At 43.0% G+C, this 12,786-nt stretch overlaps 1 protein-coding gene across 1 annotated transcript in view; it reads left to right on the plus strand.

The window, feature by feature from the left end:
• LOC122558709 (BTB/POZ domain-containing protein KCTD15-like) overlaps nt 1–12,786 on the plus strand; it is a 64,796-nt gene that overhangs the window by 45,292 nt on the left and 6,718 nt on the right. Inside the window, exon 5 of the mRNA XM_043707502.1 lies at nt 12,625–12,706. Within this exon, the coding sequence (XP_043563437.1) occupies nt 12,625–12,706 (82 nt within the window). The remainder of the gene's footprint in view (nt 1–12,624; nt 12,707–12,786) is intronic.

A 12,786-nucleotide genomic window follows, 5' to 3' on the forward strand; every position in this document is an offset into this window, starting at 1 on the left:
GGAGCTATGAACCTGCACTCCAAGGTCTCTATGTTCAGCAACACTCCCCAGGACCTTACCATTAAGTGTATAAGTCCTGCTAAGATTTGCTTTCCAAAAATGCAGCACCTGGCATTTATCTGAATTAAACTCCATCTGCCACTTCTCAGCCCATTGGCCCATCTGGTCCAGATCCTGTTGTAACCTGAGGTAACCCTCTTCGCTGTCCACTACACCTCCAATTTTGGTGTCATCTGCAAACTTACTAACTATACTGCTTATGCTCGCATCCACATCATTTATGTGAATGACAAAAAGTAGAGGACCCAGTGGCACTCCACTGGTCACAGGCCTCCAGTTCCTGATGCTCGGTGCATGGATTGAAGGTGAGACTGAGACCGGGCACAGCCGATCCCTCGATCGGAGCTTTGGTGGTCTGAGATCCTAGGAGCAAACCCAACATGGCGATGGGAGCTCTGCCGATATCTGCAGTGACACACAGAGCAGGGGGGATTGAGACAGCGCAGGAAAAATGTACCAAAGTGGAGGAAAGTGAAGCCTTGCTCCAGCATGGCTTAGCACTTAAGAAAGACTGCAATGTTTGAACTTTTAGCTTTTTTTTCCTTAAGTACTAAGAAGGGCTGTAATGTTTAACTTATGACTTAGTTCCTTATTTATTCTTACCTTGTTCTTAAGTCTTTGTATGTAGGTACTTATACCTCAGATGACACAGTCTGTGGTGACATTGAAAACTTTTCACTGTACCCCTGCACTTGAGGAAACATGACAATAAAATCTAAATCTTAATCTGTTACTATCATCTTGTCACCTTGATGACATTTCAGATACAGGTGGTGGGAGCGGTGGAGTACACTCACCATTTAGTGTGCTGGACCTCTACCTGACAGCTTTTGGACTTAGAAAGCAGGAATGGAGCATTGAAGTCAGTATCCGTCCAACTGATCCAAACTCAACAAAACACAAACTGTATTCAAGATATGATGTCTGGCCGGGTTTGGGTGGCAGCACTGGCTCCCATTGTACAGATATTGTAATGTCAACTGACAGGAGCTGAATGGAATGTCACTGGATTGCCAATCCAGAGGCTCCGGTTAGTGATCTGGGATCATGGATTCAAATCCAACCATGGCAGATGGTCAAATGTAAATGCAACTAAAATTTGGATTCTGAAGTTAATTGTGATCATGGCAGCTACATCAATTGTTGTAAAAGCCAATCTTCAGAAATTCATCAAAGATCCTCAGGCAGCACCTTCCAAACCCACGAACACTTCCATCTAGAAGGACAAGGGCAGCAGATACACGGGAACATCACCCTCTGCAAGTTCCCCTCCAAGCCATTCACCATCCTGACTTGGAAACATATCATCATTCCTTCAGTGTCTCTGGGTCAAAATCCTGGAATTCTGTCCTTAAGGGCATTGTGGGTCTACCCACAGCACATGGACTGCAGCAATTCAAGAAGGCAGCTCACCCCCACCTTATCAAGGGGGCAACTGAGGACGGGCAATAAAAGCTGAGCCAGCCAGTGACACCCACATCCTATGAAAGAATAAAAGAAAATTCTGTCACTTTTTACCCAGGGAAATACTCAATAGAGGCAGCTTACTGACCTCACTGTAGGTCAACATTTAATAAATAGAATGTTGTCAGATGAGGAGACTTAGGCTCCAAACAAACTTTCTTCTCCAGTGAGAACATCACGATGAGCTGAGCTGCAGTAGTGAGGGAGCACACACTGTCACAGGGACTGTCTCCCCAACGAGGTATTAACATGAGGCCTCAGCTGACCCCTTAACCGAATGTAAAAGATCCTAGGGTACTCTTCTGACAAAGACCCAAGTGCCTGGACAATGTAAGCACTCAACCAACACCATTAAATCAGATTATTGGGTCATCAACACTGTCTGTGGGATCTTGCCGTGTACGTATCGATTGCTGGATCACGGCTGTGGTTCTGCTTCACAAGCACTCAACTGAGGTCTTGAAGGATGCTACAGAAATGCAACTTGTTTCTTTAGTTTTCCACATGTCCATTAATGTATCTACTGCACACGCCTCAATCTATCACAGCTCAGCTGCATATTGAGACCAAGAAGATTGCAAACACTTTCTCGATGACACATTCCAAACTAACTGGTCTGTTTTTGCTTTGCTTCTGTTCTTGAGTAGCGTTGAGACACTTGCTAACTTCCAACCTGTGTGGAATATTCTTTATTAATAGTGGCTATAATACAATAACTAGGTGATGATAGTGATCTTATATAAGGAACTGGTTAGACCTTAACAGGAGTATTGCGTACAGTTCTGGGCACCACAGGAACGATGTGAATGTGTTGGAGAGAGTGCAGAAGTGATTTTACAGTAACAGTTCCAGAATGAGAAACTTTACTGATGAAGATAGATTGAAGAAGTTGAGACTATTTTTCTTGGGAAGAAGAAAGATGAGAGGAGGTTTGATAAAAGTTTTCAAAATCATGACTCAGCTGAATGGAGTAGAGAGGGAGAAGCTGCTCCTAATCATTAAAGGAACAGGAATGAGAGGGTGTAGATTTAAAGTGACATGCAAATGAAGCAAGCATGATGTGAGGAATTATCTTTTTCTCCCAGCCAGCAGTTAGGGTCTGGAATGCATTGCCTGGAAATGTGGTGTGAGCAGCTTCAATGGAGGCATTCAAGGGGGCAGTGGATGATTTGGACAGAATGGTGTGCTGGGATATGGAGAAAAGGCATGAGATTGGAACTAGGCAACAGGACCAGGGTAAAGTGAGGACTGCAGATGCTGGAGATCAGAGCTGAAAATGTGTTGCTGGAAAAGAGCAGCAGGTCAGGCAGCATCCAGGGAACAGGAGAATCGACGTTTCGGGCATAAGCCCTTCTTCAGGAATCTTTTGGAACGTACAACCCAGATGGCCTCCTTCTTCAAGGACCGCAATTTCCCCCCCGACGTGGTCGACGATGCCCTCCACCACATCTCTTCCACTTCCCGCTCCTCCGCCCTTGAGTCCCACCCCTCCAACCGCCACCAGGACAGAACCCCACTGGTCCTCACCTACCACCCCACCAATCTCCATGTACAGCGCATCATCCGCCGTCATTTCCGCCACCTCCAAACGGACCCCACCACCAAGGATATATTTCCCTCCCCTCCCCTATCAGCATTCCGTAAAGACCACTCCCTCCGTGACTCCCTCGTCACATCCACACCCCCCACCAACCCAACCTCCACTCCCGGCACCCTCCCCTGCAACCGCAGGAGGTGCAAGACTCGCGCCCACATGAACTCGGATTTCACCAGTTTCCTCATTTCCCCTCCCCCCACCTTGTCTCAGTCAAATCCATCGAATTCAGCACCGCCTTCCTAACCTGCAATCTTCTTCCTGACCTCTCCGCCCCCACCCCAGTCTGACCTATCACCCTCACCTTGACCTCTTTCCACCTATCACATTTCCGACGCCCCTCCCCCAGGTCCCTCCTCCCTACCTTTAATCTTTGCCTGCTGGACACACTTTTCTCATTCCTGAAGAAGGGCTTATGCCCGAAACGTCAATTCTCCTTTTCCCTGGATGCTGCCTGACCTGCTGCGCTTTTCCAGCAACACATTTTCAGCAATACAACCAGGGTAGACATGATGGACCAAATGGCCTCCTTCTGTGCTGTAACAATTCTGTGGTTCTGCAATTTTCTGCTTATATTTAGTAAAATATTTCAATTCTGCATTTGGATTCAGGCACCAAAGTGTACAAATGCTGAACTGAGAAATGTGATTTTTAAAATTGTAATGTTTTGTAATGACCATTATAATGTTTTGGAACATATTTTTTGATACTTTTTGAAGAAAGTACATTTTTGCAAAAAAGAAGTATAATTGTTAAACAAAGGTTTGATCTATAGGAAAGGGCTGAATGGGCTGGGGCTATTTTCCCTGGAGCCTCGGAGACTGAGGGGTGACTTCAGAGAAGTTGATAAAATCATGAGGGGTGTGGATAGGGTAAGTAGTTAAGGACTTTTCCCTGGGGTAGTCCAAAATTAGAGGGCATAAGTTTAAGATGGGAGGAGAAACATTTAAAAGGGACCTTTGAAGCAACTTTTTCGTGGAGAGGGTGGTGCATGTATGGAATGAGCTGCCAGAGGAAGTGGTGGAGGCTGGTACAATTACAACATTTAAAAGGCAGCTGGATGGATATATGGAGGGGAAGAGTTTAGAGGGATATGGGCCAAGTGCTGACAAATGGGACTAAATTAGGTTAGAATATCTGGTTGGCATGGACGAGTTGGACCCAAGGGTCTGTTTCTGTGTTGTACATCTCTATGACTTTATTAAAGTATTGAAAATGTATTAAGCCACTTTAGTGGACATGATGTACGGAGAAAATGTTATTTCTATTGCACTTCAGGTAATGTTTAAATTGTAATGTCCCACCCTATGCTGTATATTTGACATGGAGTGTATTTGTAAAAATTAAGACTTACAATCAAATTGAGTGGAACATACTATATAGAAGCATTTATTGCAAAATCTGTATATTCAAGTCAAAACTTTTTTTTTGTACAAATAGTTTAACAAATATACAATGGATGAAAATAAGAATATATAAAGAATAAACAAAATTCTGAAGACCAAAAGTCCAGACCACAAGGTGGAAACCTTTTTTTCTCATTTGGAAACATGTTTTCTTGAGAGTTTTTTTGTGTTTTTTTCCCACACAGAAGGGAGGAACAAGAAAGAGAGAGAAAGAGAGAGATCGATTCTTTCTGGTTGCGGGCTCTGGATGCTTTCCCTCTGCTGCAGCTTGTTAACACTCCAGAATGCAACCAATCAGAGGGCTGTTGTTAGGCAGAATTTCCTTAACTTGAAAGATTCTCAGCATTGTTGCTTCAAAAAGCAACATTGTGTTCCACCACAGCAGTCCAACTTGTTCTTCGGGTTATAGTGCCACAGAAGAAAATATGTCGTCTTTTACAAGACTTCGAAAAAACTCAAGGTGATCAAGCAGAGTCAAGATATTTTTATGAAAGCAAAATTATATTCACACGATTTATTGAAATTCTTTGAAGAATTAACACATGCTGTGGATAAAGGAAATTGATTTCCAGAAGGCGGTTGATAAGTCTTTACTCAGCGAGTCGTGAGTTCATGGAATGCCCTGCCAGTGGCAGTGGTGGACTCTCCCTCTTTATGGGCATTTAAACGGGCATTGGATAGGCATATGGAGGATAGTGGGCTCGTGTAGGGGTTAAGTGGGCTTGGATCGGCGCAACATCGAGGGCCAAAGGGCCTGTACTGCGCTGTATTCTTCTATGTTCTATGTTCTAAGTGCCACATTGAAGCCGATTGTGGAAAATAGAAGCTCATAGTGCAGGAGGTAACAGAATGTCATTAATCGAAGATTGACAAGCTCACAGGAAGCAGACAGTAGCCATAAATTGATATGTTTCTATTTGGCCGAGATGTAACAAGTGATACATCATAGACATAAGTGCTGGGGCCAAGATTGTTTATAATTTACTTAAATGATTGGATTAAGGAACGGTTGTTAAATTTGATGTTGACAGTAAATAGGTATTTAACACCTATTTGAAACCAATCAATGTTTTAGCTTGAACCATTTATCATGTATATTACACATACATAAACAATTTATTTGTAGTGCCATACCTAGCTGTGCTAACATGTCCTGCTTTTCACCAAATCTGTACCTGGAGAATTTCTGAGATACTCACACACAAATCCACATAGCCATCTAATCGCAGAGGGCAGCATCTTCAACCTGTGTTTTCACCAAAAAAAATAGGAGCCTGTTTAATTTACATTTTGATGTCCAGAAATTAAAATATACTGTTCATTGAGCTGGGTGAGGCAGGAGGAGTGTTTGAGAGGTTAGGAATCTTTGTGGTGAGGTAAAAAGTAACTAACTCTGGTACTGTACACAGCCAATGACACTGAGTGGACAGTGGGATCTATAGATTCATGCACCAAGTGAACTTTAACTGCAAAATGTTCTTGTCTGAGACTATGCCCTCAGTGCATTGCACACACCCCATTACTGATCACAGATTCTTAGCTTCTCTCTTTTATTTCAGACCTTCAGATTAAAAATCCATAAATTAAGGAAATTAATTGTTAGGGCCCCAGTGATCCTTCTGTAAACTATTTAAATTTGGATTCAGTTACTTTCTACTCTGTGTGAAGTCATAAAGATGTACAGCACGGAAACAGACCCTTCGGTCCAACTTGTCCATGCCGACCAAATACCCTAAATTAATCTAGTCCCATTTGCCAGCACCCAGCCCATATCCCTCCAATCCCTTCCTATTCATGTACCCATCCAGATGCCCTTTAAATGTTGTAATTGTACCAGCCTCCACCATTTCCTCTGGCAGCTTATTCCATACACACAACACCCTCTGTGTGAAAATATAGCACCTTAGGTCCCTGTTAAATTTTTCCCCTCTCACTCTAAACCTATGCCCTCTAGTTCTGGACTCCCCCATCCCAGGGGAGAGACTTTGTCTACTTACCCTATCCATGCCCCTCATGATTTTGTAAACCTCTATAAGGTCACCCCCAAGCCTCCGACGCTCCAGGGAAAACAGCTCCAGCCTATTCAGCCTCTCCCTGTAGCTCAAACCCTCCAACCCTGGCAACATCCTTGTAAATCCCTTCCCAACCTTCCTTCCTTTCACAACATCCTTCCTATAGCAGGGAGACCAGAACTGCAGGCAGTATTCCAAAAGTGGCCTAACCAATGTCCTGTACAGGCGCAACATGACCTCCAAACTCCTATATTCAATGCACTGATTACTATCACTTTCAAGGAACTATGAACCTGCACTCCAAGATCTCTTTGTTCAGCATCACTCTCCAGGACCTTACCATTAAGTGTATAAGATTTGCTTTTCCAAAATGCAGCACCTCATGTTTATCTAAATTAAACTCCATCTGCCAGTTCTCAGCCCATTGGCCCATCTGGTCAAGATCCTGTTGCAGTCTGTACCTTCTTCACTGTCCACTACACCTCCAATGTTGGTGTCATCTGCAAACTTACTAACTGTACCACCTATATTCACATCCAAATCATTTATGTAAATGACAAAAAGTAGAAGACCCCGCACCGATCCTTGTGGCACTCCACTGGTCACAGGCCTCCAGTCTGAAAAACAACCCTCCACCACCACCCTCTGTCTTCTACCTTTGAGCCAGTTCTGTATCCAAATGGTTAGTTCTGTCTATATTCATTGTGATCTAACCCTGCTAACCAGTCTCCCATTGGGAATCTTGTCAAACACCTTACTGAAGTCCACATAGATCATGTCTACCACTCTGCCCTCATCAATCCACTTCATCAAAAAACTCAATCAGGTTAGTGAACACGATTTCCCACACACAAAGTATATTCCACATAATTGAACTAATAGCAGAGTGCTGCTGATTTTAAAAGGTGGAGTGTCACTTCTAAAATGATTTTTCTCCTCCTATCCATCTAAAGACTTAACTACTTGCAAATAAAACTCAAAGCAGGAACCTTACCACAAGTACAATGTCAATGTTACTTTAGGTGTGAGGGAGGCAGGAACATCCTCTGGAATCTGTCACAATTGTCAGCTGTAGTCAAGGATATACATTGGTCATCCACAGAACGGCCACCCACCAAGATCTCTCTACAATGACATCCCAAGTCTCTGTTAATTTATAGAGCCCCTTATAGCTTGTATCGCAATGTAAATAGTTTCTGGTCATAATTAATTAAATATTCCAATTTCACAGTTGGATACAATGCTCAATTGTGAAATGTGATTTTTATTGCATTTTTTTGGAATGACCATTATAATGTTTGTAATGTATTTCTTGCTACTTTATGAAGAAAGTATATTTTTGACAAAAAAAGTATATTGTTAATCAAAAGAATTGAAATTGCATTGAGCCACCTCAGTGGAAATAGTTACAGAGGATGCATTATTTCTATTGCATTTCCCGTAATGTTTAATTTGTAATGTTCCAGCCTGTCCTGTACATCTGACATGAGAGTGTATTTTGTTAAAACAAAGACTTACAATCATATTTAGTGGAACATCTTACATAAAAACATGTTGAATTTTATTGCTAAATTTATAATATTCAAGTCAAAAAGTTTTGTAATTTAGTTTTACAAATGTTATGAACAAAGTACATTATTGGGGAACAAAGAACTATTATCTCTAAGTTATTAAGTTGTAGCTGAAGCAAAAATCTGGGCTGAGACTTCAATTTAGCACTGAGGGATTTTTTATTCACATGGGATGTGAGCATCACTGACTGGGTCAGCATGAATTGCCCGTCCCTAGTTGCCCCTTGAGAAGGTGGGGGTGAGCTGCCTTCTGGAACCGCTGCAGTCTAGAATGTGCTGTAGATAGACCCACAATGCCCTCATGAAGGAATTCCAGGATTTTGACCCAATGACAGTGAAGGAACAACAATACATTTCCAAGTCAGGATGGGGAGGGGCCCGGAGGGGAACTTGCAGGGGGTGGTGTTCCCATGTACCTGCTGCCTTTGTCCTTCTAAATGGAAGTGGTTGTGGGTTTGGAAGGTGATGTCTAAGGAGCCTTGGTGAATTTCTACAGTGCATCTTGTAGATAGTGCACACCGCTGCTACTGAGTGGTGGTGGTGAAGGGAGTGGGTGTTTGTGGATGTGGTGCCAGTTAAGAGGGCTGCTTTGTCCTGGATGGTGTCGAGCTTCTTGAGTGCTGCCATATCCATTAGGTGAGAGATTAAACATTGCAACATAGAAGTAGGAGGAGGTTATTCCATCCCTCAGACATGATTCACCATTCTAGATTATTGGTAAATGTGATTCCGTTTTTTAAAGAAGGGAAAGAGAGAGAAAATGAATAATGGAAGACCTCTGAATTTGCTGATAGATTGGGAAAGGGGAAAGTACAATGAGATCTGAGTGTCCTAATGCACCAGTTGCTCAAGATAAACATGCAGATACAACAGGCTGTGTAGAAAGCCAATGGTATGTTGGCCTTCACAGCAAGAGGATTCAAGTCCAGGGGAGGGGATCTCCTGCTGTAATTATACAGGCCCTGAGGAAGACCACACCTGGAGTATTGTGTGCAGGTTTGGTCTCCTTATCTGAAGAAGGACGCTCTGGTGATGGAGGGGGTGCAACAAAGGCTTACTGGACTGACTCTGGGATGGTGGGACTGACTTACTGGGAGACACTGGATTGGCTAGGATTTTATGATCATAAGAATTAGGAACAGGAACAGGCCATTCAGTCCATCAAGCCTGCTCCATCATCCAATAGGATCGTATCTGATCTGGCATTCCTCACATCCACTTTCCTAACCTTTCCTCATAACCGCTGATTTCTGACTGATCAATAATCTATCTCTCTTAGCCTTAAATAGACACAGCACTCTGCCGCCATAGCTCTCTCTGATAACGAATCCCAAAGACTCATAACCCTGTGCGAAAAGAAATTCCTCCTCATCCCAGTCTTAAATTAGTACCCCTTTTGTAAAAAAAAAGAGACATTTTGTTGAACCTTATCATCTCACACTCATCAGGATAATTCACAAGAATACAAATTCATGGGGAAATCCAACACTTAGTTGCATGAGATAAGAGTTTTGATTGGTTGGCAAATGAGCTCTGATTGGTAAAGGTATTGCCAAATAAATAAATCTGAGGATATCCACCTTGATTGAAAAAAACACAGAAATCAGAGTATGTTTGAAATGAGAGGTTGGGAAATGATAATGTCCAAAGGAACCGGAGGTCATTGATCATGAGGTTCTAAAAGCTAGTGTTGCAATCCAGCAAGAAATGAGAAAGGCTAGGGACATGTTTGCCCTCATTGCAAACAGATTTGAGAACAGGTTAAAGATGTCTTGCTGCACTTGTATCAAGCCATGTTAAGACAGTGTGCAGCTCACATCTTGTCTTAGGAAGGACATACCCATCACAGTTAGAGTTCACTGGACCAATCTCCGATATGGTGGAATTTTCTTAAGAGGAGAGATTGAGAAGGCTGGCTCTGTATTCTCTGGTGTTTCAAAAATAATGAGAAGTAATCTTGTTAAAACGTGCAAAATTATAACCGGGTGGATCTTGATGGGCTGTTTCCATTGGCTGATGAGACTGGGAACATAATATCAGAATGAGATGTCAGCATTTTATTTCTGAGCAGAGGAGTAACTTCTCTCAGATAGGAGTGAATGTTTGGAATTCTTGACCTCAGACTGCTTGGAATCTCCGTCATTGAGAATGCTCAAGACAGAGATTGAGAGATTTTTGGGTACCATGACATTAGGGAATAAGGGGAGAATGTAGCAAAGTGGTATTGAGGTAAATGATTGGCCACAGTGTAATTGGATGATAGAGCAAGCTGAATGGACTGAAAATAGATTAGAGTGGTGCTGGAAAAACACAACAGGTCAGGCAGCATCTGAGGAGCAGGGAAAATCGACATTTCGGGCAAAAGCCCTTCATCAGGGATGCTGAAGGGCTTTTGCCCGAAACATTGATTTTCCTGCTCCTCGGATGCTGCCTGACCTGCTGTGCTTTTCTAATTTTGACTCTAAGCTCCAGATCTGCAGTACCCACCTCCAACACAATGGACTGAATGGCCTCCTCCTCCCTCAATGGTCCTGTGTTTCTGATGGACAGTGAGACAGTGACAATGAATTATGAATTGTACAGTTGCAGCTAACTGTCCATTTGATTTGAATATTAACTGAGTATGGATCTCATGGAGCAATAAGTGCATGCTCTGACCCTGGTACAGAATATTAGAAATAAAAAGAATCGAAGATACAGAACACTTGTGAGGAAATGAATATAACGCGATTCTCCAATTTAGAATGATGTTAAGCACAGCTAGCTTATTTAATTTAGAATCATTTTACTTTCCTTAAACACTTAAGAATTTTGAAACAGAAAACATGTTCATGCTTTAATTTAAATCGAATTAATTCTGGTTTCATTAGACTTGACCATCAGGATGGCATGGACTGCATTCTCCAGGGCAACTGGGGACGAGCAATAAGTGGTGACCCAGCCAACGATGCCCATTTTGTTTCTTTTCTACAGAAGAACCAGCTGTAGAAATATGATCCTGCCAGTGCATTACTGATGGAGATTTAAAGCTAACAGTCAATGGTATAATATTCAAATCGCTCTGTTTTAATAGGGTATTAAAGGTGTTAATTAAAGCATTAATGCTTTACAAAAATGGGTTTATACTTTCACCATCAGAGGAAACGTAACAAGAATGTCTGTTTAAAATGGCATAGTTCTTGTAAAGCCACGTCCCTTTCTGCGCTGTATAGCGCCTAATAAAGTTGCACTTAACCTTTCCACTTACAAGTTACACTTGCATGAATGTTTGGCTAGTTGGCGCCAAAGATCAATTTTAAATAAAAACGAGAGAGAAAGTGTGTAAAGTGTAGGAATTTGAGTTGCAGGTAACTGGGATTTCTTTTTTGAACAACTTAGAAACAAAGTTGCTCGGGTTTGCACACTAAGCCTGGGGAGGGCGCGGGCGAATTCACTCATTAACCAGCACTGTAACAAAAAACCGTCTGTCGGGGGGGGTGCTCCTTTAATTCCGATTTAGAGTGTCGTTACTCTAAACCAGACTCAGTGAAGAGGCACAGAAAGTCGGCGGGGGTGGGGGGGAGGAAAGTTCACTTTTCATTGTCCAACAAAGTCGACAAAACCTGAAACAAAATAAACGCAGAGAGAGAGAGAGAGAAAAAAAGAGGGTGGAAGAAAAAAAATCGTTGTATCGAGTTTTAAAAGAGACAAAGCAACTGGGGCCGGTGGCTGCCGGAGACACAAATATTGGTGGCAGACAGAGAACTGCAATTGAAATGGCGCCTGGTGCCGGGGGCAAGTTGTGAGGGCGCTTTATACCAGAGAGGGATATATGGGGCTCACGTCATTGGGATTTAATGGCCGGTAGGAAACGGCACAAAACATACACACAGACAAATTCAGATATAATAATTCCATCACTCCATCCCCTGTTTCTCAACAAGTTCCCAATATCTACATCAGGTTGGGAAAAGATTACAGGAAACGTGTTCTGTTTTACTCATTTTACCCAGATCTGAAAATTTATGCCAGGTTGAAAGTGCCTGGGGAAATATTACATCAGAAGGAATGACAATGATTAAAATCTGCTCTCTCTCTCTCTCTCTCTATTTTATTTTGAAAGGGGTGGGGGGGGGTTTACAAACTGGGTGAAGAGACGTGACAGAGAATCTGATTCAAACCGTTATCCCGGGCTGGAGGAGGGGGCAGCAGAGAAATTAAACCGTTAGCAACAGAAAAGGGCAAAAATAAGAATTCCATCTCCGAGGGCTTTGGCTGCAGTCTGTTCCCCATCATTGCGGGAGGAGTGAATAATATCGCCAGGATTTTCATCTCAATATGAGCCAGGGAGCAATTTAATCGGAGCCCAGTCCCTTGCCGGCGGCTCCTGCAACAGCCCGAGGCAAATTCCGATTTCTTTTTTGCTCTGTGTGTTATTTAGAGACTGATTATTGGGCTCTCCTCTCCTCTCCTCTCCTCTCACTGTCTCTCTCTCTCTTTCTTCTTCTGCAACAATCTGCTTTTTAAAACAAAACCAGAGCCTGAAAGAGGAATTTCTCCCGGAATTCTACCGCCTGGTGCCCGGGAAGGAGCTGAGGAAGAGCCGTGTGTATGTTCCCGGTAAGATCAGCCGCTCGCCCCGCTCCCGCGCTACTGGCCCCCGCCTCCTGGTTCCCGCTCGGCCACTGTTCGAGACCCGG

The sequence above is a fragment of the Chiloscyllium plagiosum genome, chromosome 17 (genome assembly GCF_004010195.1).
Source record: "Chiloscyllium plagiosum isolate BGI_BamShark_2017 chromosome 17, ASM401019v2, whole genome shotgun sequence".
NCBI classification, from domain to species: Eukaryota; Metazoa; Chordata; class Chondrichthyes; order Orectolobiformes; family Hemiscylliidae; genus Chiloscyllium; species Chiloscyllium plagiosum.